We start from the raw sequence: 17,234 nt of genomic DNA, 5'->3' as shown, positions 1-17,234 counted from the left end.
GGGTCCTGGGATTGAGCCCCGCGTCGGGCTCCCTGCTCAGCGGGGCGTCTGCCTCCTTCTCCCACTGCCCCTGCTTGTGTTCCTGCTCTCGCTCGCTCTCTGTCAAATACATAAAATCTTTAAAAAAAAAAAAATGACATCCAATGTAAATTCCCCTCCTTAAAATCTGAAGAGTTACTCACCCAGCCTTCCAGCCTCCCTGCTTAACGTGTATTCCAGAACTGTGATCCCGGAAGCCGTGGGTAGCCGCAGAAATGGTGAATTCTAAGCTTGTTTCGTGTCCTGAGAACCGGGATTGGTCAGGTTGGGGGCTCCAAACTGTGGCCAGACACAAGTGTAGGAGGGTGCGTCCCCTTTGTGGCTACGTACGGGTCGGCAGAAGTGTGGGCTAACCCCGTGCAGCCAGGGTGCCACCAGCCTGCAGCCAGCCCTCGGGGGCATCACAACCAGGGTGGTGAAGGTGGAAGGCCTTCAGGAGGAACGCCAGAGATTATGTAAGCAGTACACTTAAAAGCAAGGGTTTCCAAATCAGAGTGGGATGCCTATTTTAATTAGTATGCAGAAGCCTCCAAAAAACTTAATTCCAAAATCGCTTTGTTGAAAGAACTGTTGTAGTTTTAATTTGTCCACTTGATCTTAGCCAAAAGGCCGAGAAGCGATTAGCTTTAATTTCTCGTTAGCTCTTCACAAGAGGTCCCTAAAACGTCGGACCATCTCCTGCTGCACCCTTCTGTCCCCAAGGCCTGTCCCCAGAGACTGCTGGGGATGCTCTTCAAAGGTCAAAGGCCACAGAAGAACGTCCTAAACACAAAATCCTCAAATGGATGAGCTCCTGCGATCAGTAGATAAAAAGGCAGAAAATAAGAGGGGAGACCCCTGGTGTGACTGAACTTTTGACCATAGCTGATATTCAGAGCCTGACAGGATTATTTTTTTACTTAATTTTGTGCAGGTCTTTCCCCCAAGCTAAAATAAAACTGTGTCCCCAGAGGGCAAGAAGCAAGCCGGAGGTCACTTCGTTGGGTGTGTGGATCGGCCTGGTGACATTCAGGCTGCAACCCTGTTCTCCCGGGATTTGGAAACAACGGTCTTGCAAATCTCTTCAAAACCAGAAGTGTGGCTCTAGAAGCAGTTCCTCCCCCATCTGTCTTTACCGATCCTGACCCCCCCCCCCCCCCCCCCCCCCCGCCCCGTGTTCACAGATCCGGTAAGAGGCGGACGCTGGGACGGACCTGGTCTGCCCTTCCGAACAGCAAAGGGAAACCTTTCAACAGTGAGCACCGGGGACCTGCGAGAACAGGTGAATAAGCCTCTGAACTCCATCCAGAGAGTTCTGGAGACTTTCTTTGTGCCTTTGTGATGCAGATTTTCTACCCCCAGCTTCTCCGGGACCTCAGAGCAGTGCTTTGAAATGCAAACTGTAGGGAGAGGCTTCTCGTCAGAGGGGGAAGGGGGATAGGGTTTATCTACTTTTGGCTTCCTTTTAGAGAGGAGCTTTTAAAGCTATTTGGGTCTATTAGCAAACACGTTTTTTGTGCCACATGGAACCAAACTGTACTAACAGGAAGCCTAGGTCTCTAGGAATTGGCAAATTGGCGTTGTTTTATAATCTAGAGAATACTAATGTGACAGTTTACAATTGCTTGTTGGCATTCCCTAGAAATGTCTCAGGCTTAAAAAATTGTGATTGAAGCTACTAGAAATAATAAGGAAAACGTTCTGTATGCAAGAGACGTGTGATTTTCGGTAAAAGGAGGTCTGAGGAGTGAAGATGCACTTTTGTTGAGGACAAAGAAAGCTGCAGGTTTGTGGAAAAGGCTTTTTTTTTTTTAATTTAAGATTTATTTGTCAGCGTACGTGCACACGCAGGACTGGCGGGCAGAGGGAGAAGCAGACTCCCCGCTGAGGGGCTCTATCCCAGGACCCTGGGATCATGACCTGAGCCAAAGGCAGATGCTTAACCGACTGAGCCACCCAGGCATCCCTGGAAAAGGAATCTTTGAAGAGAAATTTTAATGTGTGGTCAAGCTGGCTAAGGTTAAAATTTAGTTTTAATATCAAAAGTGGTACAAAACTGGTTTTTACTCTTAAAATGAAATCATCTTCAGGTTTGCTGTTGACAAGAGACTGTGAAAGTTTCTTTACCTTTTAAATAATGTGCCAGGAAGCCAAGGCTCTGTACCTTACACCAGCTCTTCGGTTTCTGGCCCTTTGACCAAATCAACCAAAGTACAGTTGACAGCCATCTGTGACCCTCTTCAGTCAAGTGTCCAAACATGTTGATATTTTCGACCAACTTCCCCAAATCAAATTCTAAATAAGGCTTTCCTTGACCTCGAACTAAGTTTTGAGAATTTCCAGGGGGTTCCTGGACCATCTCACGAGATTTGCTCTCGCTTATACAAAGAACGATGTTACATTAAGTAGGCTTATTTGATGTGTAAAGTTATATGGAAAGCATGTCAAATACGTGATGATAAACCTTAGGTTGCACTGTAGGGGCAAATATTAATATAAATGTTCTACAAATTACGTGGAATTCCTAGAAACCTAGTATGTCCTGGATGATGTTGGTGATAATTTCAGTTATCTTAAAACATACAAAAATAAGCAGCTAGCTTTGTCAGTTCCATAATCACGAACTCTCCTCAGATCTTTAACAAGGGGCAGCCTAAGCCTTGTCGGTTACAGACCAGTTGCTTTACTGTGACGCTCGGCGCGGCCTCTTCCTGCAGAGGCACCTCTCCTTCAGGGAGAGTCAAGGAGAAGACTGGCCAGGACGGGCTTCCGAGAGTCTTACAGTCGGGAAAGTGAGCTGGGTAAGACTTTCTAGAACTAAAGGAACTGCATGAACTTAAAACTATAATTCCATGACTTCTGCTTTCAAACATTGCCTGTTCTTTCGTTTTTCCAGATTTAAGGAAACCTTTGAAGGTATCAACAATTTAAGATACACCCTTGTGAATGAAGATGAAACCATTTTTCTCTGATTATCTCCAGAATTTGCCAACTTAGTATTCTCATTTTAGTGGCAATATACGTGCACGAGGGCACTAAGAATCTGTTCTTGCAACAGGACACGACTGGGGATGTTGATTACGTTGCCAGGCTTTGACCTAGACTGTGGTATCTGAGAGCGCTGTAAAGACTCTGAGATGATCAGCTTTCAGGAACTAAGGCCGGCCTTATGGAGCCAATAAAGATCCTGGGGGAACATCAGCCTGCCCCTTGCTTACAGGGTTCCCGGCAGCCTGGCCTGGTGAGCACTTCCTGGCAGGCCGAAGAACCTCAGGGTATTTTGGGGACTTTGAGAGGAGAGGAATTCACCTAAATCTGTATGTATTGCAGGCAAAGTCTGACAGCAGGTCCTTGGTGTGGCTTCTTAGCCTGGAGAGGCTTTTGAGGTTCATCCAAGACTCTTTATGGAAAGTTCCAGCAAAGCAGACTTAATAGAGCCTATACGGTGAGCACTGTTACTCTGCACTTCTATAAATAACCAGGCCGGGTTACTGAAACTAGACTCAATTGGAAAGCAGACTTAGTCTTGCTCTGGTTGCTTTGATGGATGTCGGGTGGCTGCAGAGACCTTATGTTTCAGTAATATGCCTTCGTGGACAGCAGAGTCTAGTGCTGCTCCTGGGCTGTGAGGTTTTGTTTTCTACCTGTAAACTGGACTAGGTCCAAATTCTTCTGTTTTCTTCCTATATTTGGCTGCAACTCTCCAAACTGATGTTTCCCCTTCTCACTGGGGAGTTGTTGAGAACTAAAACTGCCCTTTTCCTGCAGCCGTGTGAGCTGGAGCTGGACGCCCTGACATACACTCTGGAGAAACCGCCCCAGCCCCCGTGGGGGCCACTCAGCAAGCTTACCAGCCATCCAGTTCCCGCTACCTTGGCTTTACTTCGTCTGAAGACGCCCCCAGCTCTGGAGCTCGGACACTGGGACACGGCAGTGACTCCGCTCCACTTCCTTCTGCCCCCACGTCGAGCGCCTGGTCCCTCACACCCAGGCCTCACCTGGGAGCCCCCTTGCATAGGTGCCTCCCAAACGGAGACCCAGCTGCTTAATGGACCCGACCTATTCCCAGCGCTAAGAGACGAGGTCGGTGAGCCAGAGCAGTCTACCAGCTCACTTTCTGGACTGCGGAGTTTCCCGGGGATGTCAAAGGCAGGACTGAGGCGGGGGAGGGTATGTGCCCCCCAAGTATGTGACTTTGGCAAGTGGATTAGTTTGAGCTGAAGACAATCAGGATGCAGGTTTAAGAAAAACGTTTACTTCTCCCTCAACTACTTAGAAGGGTTTGGATGGGGGCTTTGCTCAGAGGGAGCTGTTCCCAGCTATAAACTTTTATCTGAATGGCTTATCTGTTACAGTGGGGCAAAGTTCTGTGAATCCCCCTCTTCTCCCGCTGAAGCCCCAGGCCCCTAGCTCCTTCCTTAGCTCAGGATGGCACAGAAGCCTCAGTTGCCTGGCTTGGGTCTCCTATTCTTATGGGTTTCTCTTGCGTACGTGATTAAACTTTTCTCCTGTAACCTGTCTTACATCAGTTTGCTTATTAGAACACCCAAAGAACCTAGCAGGGTGGAGGAGAAAACTCCTCCCCTCTACCCTGTAATACTAAAGCAAGTGTCCCAGCATACAGGATGAAGGAACACCTAAATCGACATGTGCTTGGTTCAAAAATACCTCCTAGCCCACCTGCTTGTGCACGTTCAGTGGTCTCCCTTGGTTGTACAAACCACAGAAGAAATACGGCGGGTTCTTTCCCCCATCGCCAGGCCTGTCCAGCATCAGCTGAAAAGGAATTGGATGAATACAAGTGATGTGTTTAGGTCTGGGATGTGAGAGGAGCGAAGGAGAGAGAAGGTGCATGGCGGTCTGTTTGGTGTTTCTCTGCCTTTATGCCCACATGTACTGGAGATCTACAGAATGAGAAGAGTTGGTTTTTCAGCTTTTCTCTGAGGATATTCAGAGTTATGAGATGAAGCAACTCAGCTTCCAAGAATAAACAAAAGGGACCCAGGGCTGCCCCTGAGCCACTGCTGCCCGCGCCCGCCACCCGCAGCACATGTTCGGCCCCCTGGACTCCTAACCCCCGGCAGAGCTGTGGGCACGGGGCCTGCTGGAGTCCGACAAACCGCCGGACAGTCTGGGCCTCTGCATGGCTCCGGATGAAGAAGACCGCTCCCCGGCACTCGTGGAAGATTTTATTGACTTTGTCGGTCGTGTTCATCTCTTAGCTCCTGTGTCCACCATTCAGAGGCCCTGGGCGCTCCAGGGAGTGAGTGTCCTATGCAAGCTTGAGGCACTGGGTGTTGAAGCTGTCCCCCTCCTTGCCGGCGACTGCCTCGAGCAGGGACTGCTTCTTCTGCATGCTGCGAGAAGACTCCAGCTCATACATGGTGGTCAGGTTGAAGAGCACGCTCTCGTGCAGGTAGTGCTTGGGGTCCTGCTGGACCATGGCCTCCAGCTGCCGGAGGGAGTCCTTGAGTTTGCCCAGGTAGAGCAGACACACGGCGGCATTGTTGTTGGCCTGGGGGGAGGACACAGGCATGGGACTGGACCCGGCGGCCATGTGTCTGCTCGCGGGGGGGGGGGGGGGGGGGGCGGGAGGTGGGCAGCCGAGGCCGGCCCTGCCGGGAACCTGCCCACCCACTGGGATGGGTGCCCATGGACGCTGGACAGGCCCCCGATGTCAGCCCCCAGCTCTTGTGGGGGCCTTACCACGGCATTTGTTGGGTCAATCCTGAGGATTTCTGTGAAGAATCTGTGGGCTTCTGCAAAGTTATTCTGACCGAGGTGAAGGAACGCTCTGGAACATAAAGGACAGAGCAGTGAAGCAGGAAGAGGGGTTTAACGGCACAGACAGGAGCGTGCCGCATCTCCTGGGCATGGTTCTGAGCAGCCTGGTGCTGGGGGTGGGCGGGAAGGATGGACGCTGCAGCTGCAGGAGCCACATCGTGTGCCCGGCTGGCAAATTAACTCTTGTTATAGGTGAAGTTACGACCTCTGACTGAAGTGACTGCCTGCTATAAGAACGGACACCTGCGTGCTCGTTACTTTCTGCAGCAGTGTGAGCTCTGCTCCCGGCCCAGGCTCCATCTTCGTAAACCTCCACCTCCACCCAGCTCCACACTGTGTGTGTGACTCCTACAGACATGAAAACATGGGCATTGAAGCAGCTGGGGGGGCTAGAAAGAATAAACATTTATGCAAATTTATGTTGAAAATGGGCAATATAAACAGTACTTTGAAAAACAAGGGGAAAACATTTTAAAGTCTGTTGAGACTGAAAGGTGCCTAAGTTCAAGGAGACACCAGTGGGTGCGTCGGGTGGTGACGACTTGTGTGTCAGGTCTGGACGTGGGGCAGGAACACCGTCCCTAGAGGGCTTTACTACATAGAATCTTGGGAGATTTGAGAAAATCGTCTTTTTTAAAGAGGTTTACCTGTTCATTAAAACCATTATCTTGCCTTGCAGTCCATCCAGTTTCTGGGTTACTTTCTCCACGTCTTGAAAATACTTCTCAGCTGTTTTGATGTCTCCAATCTGCTTTGACAAAGTTACTTAGGTAACAAAATTAGCAAGTGTACATCCACACACACAGTTTCATGATGGGTCAGCTCAGAAGACATGTTTGCACCAGGTGGGGAACCTCCGGTAACATCACTAATCATTATTTCTTGTAAAAGTGAATGCCATTTAGGACACAGGGGAAGGTTAACACCCATAGGTCAGGAATGAACTGAATTACATGCCTTATTAAGTTTTAGTTTTTAATTTGTACCTTTTGAAAGGAATCCGTCATTAAGCAAAACAATAAAGGATAACTTTCAGGGGCGCCTGGGTGGCTCAGTTGTTAAATGTCTGCCTTTGGCTCAGGTTGTGATCCCAGGGTCCTGGGATCGAGCCCCGCATCTGGCTCCCTGCTCCACGGGAAGCCTGCTTCTCCCTCTCCCGCTCCCCCTGCTTGTGTTCCCTCTCTCACTGTGTCTCTCTCTGTCAAATAAATAAAATCTTTAAAAAAAACCCCACAATAAAAGAGATCAATGAACCCAGGAGCTGGTTCTATGGAGAGATCAACAAAATTGATAAACCTCTAGCCAGACTCATGGAAAAAAAAGACTCAAAATCACAAATGAGAGAGGAGAAATAGCCAACAGAGAAATAGAATTATAACAGAATATTGTGAAAAATTATAACAAATTGGACAACTGAGAAAAATGGGTGGATTCCTAGAAACACAAACTACTAAAACTGAAACAGGAAGAAATAGAAATTTTGAACAATCCAATTTCCTGCAATGAAATTTAATCACTAACCAAAATCTCCCAACAAAAAGTCCAGGACTAGATGGCTTCACAGGGGAATTCTACGAAACGTATAAAGAAGAGTTAATAATACCTATTCTTTTCAAACTCTTCCAAAGAACAGAAAAGGAAGGAAAACTTCCAAATTCATTCTGTGAGGCCAGCATTACCCTGATACCAAAACCAGATAAAGACACCACAGAAAAAGAGAACTATAGACCAATATCCCTGATGAACATAGATGTAAAAGTCCTCAATAAAATATTAGCAAGCCCAATCCAACAATACATTAAAAAAATAATTTACCACAATCAAATGGGATTTATCCCTGGGCTGCAAGGGTGGTTCACTATTTGCAAATCAATGTGATACATTACATCAATAAGAGAAAGGATAAAAACCATGTGATCATTTCAATAGATGCAGAAAAAGTATTTGACAAAGTACAACATCCATTCATAATAAAAACCCTCAACAATGTAGATTTAGAGGGAACATCCCTCAACATAATAAAGGGCATGTATGAAAAAAACATAACATCATCCTCAAGGGGGAAAAACTGAGAGCTTTTCCCCTAATGTCAGGAACAAGACAGGGATGTCTACTCAGCACTTTTATTCAACATAATACTGGAAGTCCTTGCCTCAGCAATCAGACAAGAAAAAGAAATAAAAGGCATCAAAATTGGTAAGGAAGAAGCCAAACTTTCGCTATTTGCAGATGACATGACACTATATACAGAAAACCCAGAGACCACCAAAAAGCTACTAGAACTGACAAATTCAGTAAGGTCACAGGGTATAAAATCAGTGTATAGAAATCTATCGCATTCCTACACACTGATAACGAAGCAGCAGAAAGAGAAATCAAGGAATCTCATTTACAACTGCACCCAAAATAATAAAATACCTAGGAATAAACCTAACCAAAGAGGTAAAAGATCTGTACTCCGAAAACTAGAAAACACTGATGAAAGAAATTGAAGACACAAAGAAATGGAAAGACATTCAATGCTCAGGGATTGGAAGAACATATATTGTTAAAATGTCTATATTAGAGCAATCTACAGATTTAATGCAATCCCTATCATAATACCAATAGCATTTTCCCCAGTGTTAGAACAAACAATTCTAAAATTTGTATAGAACCACAAAAGACCGCGAATAGCCAAAGCAATCTTGAAAAAGAAAAGCAAAGCTGGAGGCATCACAATTCCAGACTTTAAGTTATATTGCAAAGCTGTAGTGATCAAAACAGTATGGTATTGGCACAAAAATAGACACATAGATCAATGAAACAAAATAGAAAACCCAGAAATAAACCCACAATTATATGGTCAATAAATCTTCAACAAAGGAAGCAAGAATATACAATGGGGAAAAGACAGTCTCTTCAAAAAATGGTGTTGGGAAAACTGGACAGCTCCATGCAAAAGAATGAAACTGGACCGCTTTCTGACACCATACACAAAAATAAACTTAAAATGATTTAAAGACCTAAATGTGAGACCTGAAACCATAAAATACTAGAAGAGAGCACAGACTATAACCGCTGTGACATCAGCCGTAGCAACGTTTTTCTAGAAATGTCTCCTGAGGCAAGGGAAGCAAAAGCAAAAATAAACCAGTGGAACTACATCAAAATAAAAAACTTTTGCACAGTGAAGGAAACAATCAAAACTGAAAGATAACCTACTGAATGGGAGAAGATATTTGCAAATGACATATCTGATAAAGGGTTAGTATCCAAAATATATAAAGAACTTACAGAATACAACACCCAAAAACCAAATAATCCAATTAAAAAATGGGCAGAAGGCATGAGCAGACATTTCTCCAAAGAAGACACACAGATGGCCAAAAAGACACATGGGAAGATGCTCAACATCACTCGCCATCAGGGAAATACAAATCAAAACCACCGTGAGCTATCACCTCACACCTGTCAGAATGGCTAAAATCAACAACACAAGAAACAACAGGATGTGGAGAAAGGGGATCCCTCATGAGCTGTTGGTGGGAATGCAAACTGGTGCAGCCACTGTGGAAAACAGGATGGAGGGTCCTCAAAAATTAAAAACAGAGCTACCATACGACCCATTAATTCCACTACTAGGTATTTACCCAAAGAAAATGAAAACACTAATTCAAAGGGAAACACACACCCTTATGTTTATAGCAGCACTATTTACAATCGTGCCCATCGACTGATGAATGGTTAAAGATGTGGTGTGTATATATAGACAACGGAGTATTATTCAACCATAAAAAAGAATGAAACCTTGTCATTTGCAATGACATGGATGGAGCTAGACAGTATAATGCTAAGTGAAATCAGAAAAGTACGTACTATATAATTTCACTCATACTTGGAATTTAAGAAACAAAGGAGCAAAGGGGAAAAAAAAGAGAGAGAGACAAACCGAGAAACGACGGTTAACTACAGGGAGCACAGGATGGTGACCAGCGGCGGGGGGGGGGGGGGGGGGGGGGGAGGGGAAACAGGTGACTGGGGCTGAGCGCACCTGTTGTGAGGAGCAGCGGGTGAGGTACGGAGGTGCTGAATCACACGTTGTACACCTGAGACTAGCATAACACTGCATGTGAACTACACTGGAATTAAAAAACTCAATAAATATGTAAAAATTCTTAAAGAAAGCTTGAAACACATACACACACACCATGTTTCAGTACAATAAGCCAGGCCCCAAGTCACTTGTTGGGGTTGGGACTGGTAACATGACAGGGACCATCACATTCACAAATTTCCAAGTCATACTGGGACCCAACACAGAACTCTAGTTTCTGTCCAACCAAAGCAAACCACACCCAGCACCCATTAAACACCCAAGGAAGCCTGCTGGCTGTCCTGAAGTGGAGCTGACAGGGACAGCCCTGACTGCTGACAGCCTGGCAACTCCCCGCACTTTCCTTCCAGAAGCTCTGGCGGAGGTGTGTTGTAAGGGGAAGTACCACAGTTTTAATTTCCTTTACAGAAATGCAGAATTCAGACAGTTTGTGGTCGGGCAACAGTCCAAGTGTCAGTGAAAGGTGTTTTGAGAAAGAGTTCCCGAGCGCTTAGGTCTCCTGGTCACTTGCCTGGGATTCAGTGAGTCCTTCGTCCCCCGTTTCCCCGTCTCCGTTTGGAGGGAATTCCTGACCAGGCGTCACCTCCCTCAGCTCCGAGAACAAGGAACACCATGAGCTTCCCTCGTGGTGTTTGCCACCGTCCCCAAACCAGGTGGGACGTCAAACAAAGCTCTGGAAGTTAGTGCCTTTCTCTCCAAGATTCTGTGTCCAGACACTTCTCTCAACGACCTGAGGCCAGAAACATGTCCAGGGAAATGCTCACAGAGTCCCAGCCTGACGCGGACCTCAGGACTGTTGGATCCACGGCTCCCGCCCGAGACTACTTCATGCGTCAGGGTTCTTAAATGGACGTCCAGCATATATTCCTCCAGCTGTGTAAACTGAGACTCAGAAATGACGTTTCTGGGTTTGTCCTACTGGATTCCAGGCACAGCACTGTGTTCTCTATGTGGCTTGTCTTGCTCAGTCTGCACAATGACCTCACAGGACAATCATGAGCATCCATGGCACACGGAGAAGATATGGCTTATGTGCTAGCGGGGCACGAGAACAGACAGAAACCCAGTCTTCCAGCCTCCTCAACATCCACGCTGTCGGTCAGGGAAGGCCGCCCTTGAGAGCCCCACAACGGAGGCCCCTGAGTGCCCCAGGAGGGACTCAGAGACCACAGCTGGCCCTCAATGTCAGGCTGTCCTTGGACCCAGTGCAGGTCTCATCTGCTTTCCATGAACAGTATGGGCTAGGAGCGGGAGGAGAAGGAGACGCAAGCGTGTGGTATGGAGGAGGGGACTGTGCATGTGTGTGTGAACTTGGGGTGTAGGAGTGTGTGCGCATGGATGTGTGTGTGCATGTGTGTGTGTGTGCAGGGTGTGGATGACGGGGTGTAGGAGTGTGTGCATGTGTGTGTGTGTGTGTGCAGGGTGTGGACGACGGGGTGTAGGAGTGTGTGTGCACGGATGTGTGCGGACTGGGGGTGTAGGAGTGTGCGTGCATGGATGTGTGCGGACTGGGGGTGTGGGAGTGTGCGTGCATGGCTGTGTGTGTGCAGGGTGTGGACGACAGGGTGTAGGAGTGTGTGTGCATGGATGTGTGCGGACTGGGGGTGTGGGAGTGTGTGCGCATGGATGTGTGCGGACTGGGGGGTGTGGGAGTGTGCACATGGATGTGTGTGGACTGGGGGTGTGGGAGTGTGCGTGCATGGCTGTGTGTGTGCAGGGTGTGGACGACGGGGGGTGTGGGAGGACAGGGCCACCCTTCAGTGAAGAGAACCTGAGCTCTGGGCTCAGGGAGCCCGTGTTCAGATTCTTCCTGGTTCGCTTATGTCTTGGGCCTCGGGCAGCTCACTCAACCACAGGGAAGCCTCCGTTTGCTAATCTGTAAAATGACTGGTAATCCCCATGGCAGAATGGCTTTGCACGGCGCCCACGCAGGGTGATGGGTTCTCCAGAGACGTCTGGCCCTTCTCCGACGATCAGGGGCCGTCCTTTGCCCCCCCTCCTTTCCCCAGCCCCAGCTTGGGGGCGTTATGGCAGAAGCCCTACAGATGGAGGGTGGGCCGGGGGCAGAGGCCCTTAGGCTCAGCCCGCAAAGGTGGGACGGCCGTCCTGGGAGAGACAGACGTGAGGAGGGGCACACATCCCTCCATCGCCAAATGGTCCAGGAAGATGCTCCCGGCCTCGGCGCTGTTCTTGGCAAGAGGCTGTTGTCCCTCACCCTCTGCCCCATTGGGGCTACTTCATTCTGGACTTTGTGCACTCTTTTCAGCAAAACAGCAGCAAGGGACTCTGTTATCAGCCAAGTTCAAATAAGATTCTGCATGGCTTTATCAACGCTCTTCCAAGTGCAACAGGATGATTTCTAAAGTGATCTGTTTCAAAGCTTCACCAATGAAAATCTATGGAAACTCACATTTAGCAATTTGGCTTCCTGATCCCGTCAAAGCCAGTGGGACTTAATACAGTCAAACCAGAACTACTGTAAAGAACTAAACCTTTAACATTTGATGCAAAACATTTTTTTGAGCTTTTTCTTTTTTAAGATTTTATTTGAGAGAGCACTAGCAGGGGTTAGGGAAGAGGGAGAGGCAGGCTCCCTGCAGGGAGCCAGACGTGGGGCTCGATCCCAGGACCCTGGGATCATGACCTGAGCCGAAGGCAGACGCTTCACCGACTAAGCCCCCCAGGCGCCGCTCTGTGCTATTTCTTATCTACAGAATGAACGCTGAGTCCCAAGCCACCCAGGCAGGGACCGTCCGCCGTAGCTCGCGTGCCTGGTGTGGCATGTACCTGAAGGAAAATCCGGCCGATGCCACTGAGCAGCTGTAGCTCCTGCTCTGGGTAATACTGGATAACCGAGTGATAAGCATCCACAGCCAGCACATAGTCCTATGGGAAGAACCACCGGAAGAACATCTTAGAGTTAAAAAGATCACTCTCAGGTTTGCGAAGTTAGCAGCTCAAGTACCTGCAGATCTGCACATGGAGAGAGGGCACGTGAATACGTGAGCTGGGCGGAAGCAGGAAACCCGGCGCTGGAAGCCGGGCCCACGAGGGGCGTGCAGGCTGGCATGACAACAGGGCACACCAGGGTTCCGAGTTTTGTTCGAAACCAGAGTCAGGAAACACCTTCCTCTCCCTCTTCCTGCTTCCACCTACATGGCAACAGGAATTCACCTGCACTCTCTCTTTCCTGTAAAATCATTAAATTGGTGAACTTCGTCTTGTCACTATCTGCCAATTCCATAAACCAAATTTATTAACAGCATCTCTTACATGTTTTCTATGCTAGAAAGTGAGGGAAATTCCTTACACGAGAACACACAAGACACCGCACCAAACACTGTCGCTGAGAGCAGGCATAAGATGCGGCCGCGCTGGAATGTGGCGCCCGCGACTCCGGCCGTGTCAGAGCTGTGTGCGTGACACTGAGCGGCCTTCGCCAGCCTCTCTGGGTCGTCGGCGCACCCTCCACGCCGCCCCGTGGGAGTGGCCCGGCCATCTCTGCACTCCCCTGCCGCCCCCCTCCAGTGCCGGCCCATGGGGGGGGTGCGCGGCCGATGCTGAGTCATGTAAACCCTGTCCATCCACAAGTAAGAGGTGGAACCGATCACCTCTCTCAGGTACGACTAAGTCACCTGGCAGAGTCGCCGGGGACACGGCCCTTGGCTTGTGTCAGGCCCCCCACAAACCCCGGCTCTCCGGAACAGCAGTGATCACTGTGACGTTCACTGGGCAGGCTCGGTGGCGGGTGGTGTGTTTTCCCCGCATCACAGCACACGGCCACAAGACAGACGGCAGCAGACGCACTTGGTCACCCCCACAAGCACTTTATTCTTCCACTTTTTCAGTCTGATCCAAATTGGGGCTGGAGTTACTAGTGTGCTAATTGGAATGGTCTACAGAAAGACAGGTGACAAGTAAAATTCCAGTTTCGCAGGAGAAGAATGAAACAACTCTCTCCAGTCTGGCACCTTCCAGGGAAGCTCGTTAAGACAAATTTTATTCAAGATGCAGTGCTCACAAGGAACCTGACAGCACATGCCTGTCCCTCCCCACGGCTTCATGCTATCACTGCCGCCCACGGCAGGGCTGTGCTTGTTTGAGGGTTGTGTGTGCACGCACACGTGTGTGAACACGCACGAGTGTGTCAGTGTGGGAGACGTGTGGGCACGGGTGCAAGTGTGAGGGCAGGGAAGCACGAGTGTGAGAGCAAGTGGGTACACGTGTGCATAAGCGTGAGCTCGTGTGAGCAAGTGTGTGCTGAGGGGCACCTCTCGTGGGGGAGGCAAGTGCCTCCCACTGCTTGGTGGCTGGTGCAGGGCCCCGAGGTGGCTGAGGCCCCAGCTGAGTGTGCACGGGGTGCCCCCATGAGCTCCGGGGGTAAGTCACCCACTGTAAATCAACACCTGCCCCTTACTGCCGCTTTCCAGTGAACAAAAGGCAGGTCTGATCTTCCTGTTAGCGCTCGAGTGTCACTGAGACGTGTGCCCCAAATCTTGGCTCGGGTGTCACTCACTCCGGCCGGCGCCATGGACAGCCAGAGCCAGGATGTGGAGGGTGGTGACATGCCCACTTCCACGGACGTGCAAGCCCACGGAAGCCAGTGTCACCCCCTCACAGCTCTGTTTCAGCGCCTGAGGCCAGGAGTCAGTGTTTCTGAAGATAATCTGATATGAAAGGACAGCTTTCAGAAACCAAGCAATGATCCCTGATGGAGTTATTCTGCCGTGGATCTGTGCAAACGCGACACTCCTGGGAGAATAAACCAGGGCAGATCCACAGGCGTGGGACGCGCGTGGGAAAGCTGGCTTCCCGGCAGGAGGTCAGACCACGGAGGCGGAGGGACCGCCACCAGGCCAGCTGCGCTAGCGGGGCCTGCTCCTGCAGGGCCTGGATGGGAGATGGCCCGGGAGTGCCTGCGGCCTCGGGGACGAGCTCTGGAATGTTTTGCGGAGCCTCTTGGCAAATGAAGCAGAGCGGGAGCGTGCTACAGAGCTTCCCGAAATTATCATTGCTTGACATGGTTTATTTGCTGGAAGTGGAGGGAATACTGTCTCTTAAAAGGAAAATGGCTCAAATGAGCTTTTTTTTTTTACATTTTTAAATTTTTATTTATTTGAGAGAAAGAGAGAGAGAGCACGAGGAGGGCAGAGGGAGAAGCAGGCCTCCCGCGGAGCAGGGAGCCGGACTCGGGACTCGATCCCAGGACCCTGCGGTCATGACCTGAGCCGAAGGCAGATGCTCAACCGTCTGAGCCCCCCAGGCGCCCCTCAAATGAGCTCTTTTGAGAGTTCACCCCACTGCAGACCGCACAGACTGGCTCCGGGAAAGGCCATGAGTGCGCTGCTTACAGGACAGGCCTATTCCAGCTCAGTGCTCACCCTTCTCCCTCTAGAGCTACGCTGGTTGGATGGCCGCGAAACTGGATTTACAACCGTTTGCAGCCAGAGAGGGTTTGTGTGGATGACTGAAGTGGAAGAAGCTGGTTTACGTGGCTGCGTGGTCCCTCAGCTGATGCCTACGTGGGGCCGGGAGAGGGGGTCCCTGCGGCACAGTGAGGCAGTAGGTTCTGGTCAGCTGGCGTGGTGCCCCAGCACTACCACGGGTCTAAGGAAAGGGAGTGGCATTCAAAATGTGGGACTGGGCAAATCTCCCCAGCCACGGCACACCTGTCCCCGGGCCTGACGGCACATCCTACAGGTATTTGGGGCTGAAACGTACGAGGGGATTTCTTGTCATAAAAAAGTTAATATTTATTTCACTGTAACAGACACGTTACCGACAAGAACTGAGTGGCTGATGATAAAACTCGCTGTCGGCCACGAGCAGCACAGCCCCACGTGGCCAGAGAATGTGCACGCAGGTGCTTACTCAGGCTTCCACCGCACAATGTTCCCTTTATAACTCACGAAAATGGAAGGTTAGTGGAAAATTCCAATTAAACTGCATTCATCATAAAGTACTTTTGAAACAGTAGCAGGCTCTGTCTTGGGTCCTGACGACGTAGGCGGAATACTTACGTGGGGTGCTTGATGGTACTGTTACCACCACAGTACACCAACAAAAGCACTTATCCCATGATCTTCTATTAATGTGTCTGAGCGATGCAAATAAAAATCTACCAGTGGAACAGGTAACTTCCCTCCTGGGGAGTCTTAGCCCCATGATTAATGAAACGTCAGTCCTGTGAACAATCTGCTCTTTCTTGGTACAAGCCGTGGGCTTCCCGTGCAGCTGCAGTGGCCCCAGGGCGGGAGGCTGGAGCGTGGGGCTCCAGAGTTGGGGAGAATGGCCTGTTTACAGGGGCAGAGGGGGCAGGGCCCCAGCTCCCGGGAGGGACCTGCTCACTGAGGGAACATACTCCCTCCTGCCCACACACACACACACCGGGGGCGAGACCACGAGGGATGTCAGCACTCGGGCAGCCACCTGGTCAGAAACACCGGCTGCGCACACAGCAGGGAGAACGCTCTGAGCTCCTTCACCCTGTGTGCTGAGGGGTGCTGCGTGAATGTCAGAGCTGGAGGGACTTCAAAGACAGCTCTGAGCCTCTTCAGAGCCGGCGCCTGGGGCTCTGCAGGGTCACCGTCTGCGCCCTCGTGTCCCACCCCTACAGGGGCCACCTGCGCACCCAGGGCAGGCTGCTCTAAAGCTGGTTCAGAGCACCTGTCCTCTCCCTGACCGAGTGGGCGCAGGGCTGTGCTGGGAATGCACGCCCGCAGCCAAGCCCTCCGCGCGGCGCCCAGGGCCCAAGCCTCCCACACAGGGCGGGGGCGTAACACGGCAGTCGCGCCGGGGCCAGCCATGGCACTCACCCCCCGCGCCAAACCGCCTGCTCTGCTTTGCTGAAGATCAAGCTCAGGAATGACCTTGGGCACTGCCGCAGGTGCGGCCGGGCCACCAGCGGGGTGCGGGTCGGCCTGCCCCAGGCCCCAGCTGGGCCAGGCAGCTGTGTGCAGGGTCCCAGAGGAGGGAGGAGCTGAGAACAGGGGGAAACAAAGGAGCAACGTGGAGTTCAGCCTCCTGGATGTGTGGGCTGCCTCCTGGGGGGCGGAGGCTCCATGGGGTGGGGGGCGCCGTCCCCGGGACACAGGTCTCGTGGGGAAGCCCGGCTCCAGATGCCACAGGCATCCACCAGCATGTCTGGTCGGGACAAGGGAAAACACCCCCCTTCCACGGGGACCTTTCTGGGATGGAATCCAGAGAAAACCATACGGGGGGTGGGTATAGGGAGGAGGACGATGATTCTAATTAAATCACTGAGACCCATGTCTGAACAGTCAAACTTGACAAGGTAAACTATATTCTGCTGAGATTCCTTTCAGTATGAACTAAC

General features: G+C 50.3%; 1 protein-coding gene across 3 annotated transcripts in view; it reads right to left on the bottom strand.

Annotated features, from left to right (window-relative positions):
• Positions 1 to 2,033: 2,033 nt before the first annotated feature.
• The window catches only part of TRAPPC12 (trafficking protein particle complex 12), a 96,623-nt gene continuing 81,422 nt past the window's right edge, over positions 2,034 to 17,234 (bottom strand). For all 3 annotated transcript variants that reach the window (XM_027620883.2, XM_027620885.2, XM_027620884.2), the window contains 4 exons: positions 12,686 to 12,784; positions 6,450 to 6,550; positions 5,725 to 5,812; positions 2,034 to 5,533 (listed from right to left, as the gene is read on the bottom strand). In XM_027620883.2, the coding sequence (XP_027476684.1) occupies positions 5,291 to 5,533; positions 5,725 to 5,812; positions 6,450 to 6,550; positions 12,686 to 12,784 (531 nt within the window). In that variant the 3' untranslated portion in view covers positions 2,034 to 5,290. The remainder of the gene's footprint in view (positions 5,534 to 5,724; positions 5,813 to 6,449; positions 6,551 to 12,685; positions 12,785 to 17,234) is intronic.

Source organism: Zalophus californianus, chromosome 8 (assembly GCF_009762305.2).
Source record: "Zalophus californianus isolate mZalCal1 chromosome 8, mZalCal1.pri.v2, whole genome shotgun sequence".
NCBI classification, from domain to species: Eukaryota; Metazoa; Chordata; class Mammalia; order Carnivora; family Otariidae; genus Zalophus; species Zalophus californianus.
The sequence above is the reverse complement of the archived record's forward strand: the minus strand, read 5'-3'. Positions and strand labels throughout refer to the sequence as shown.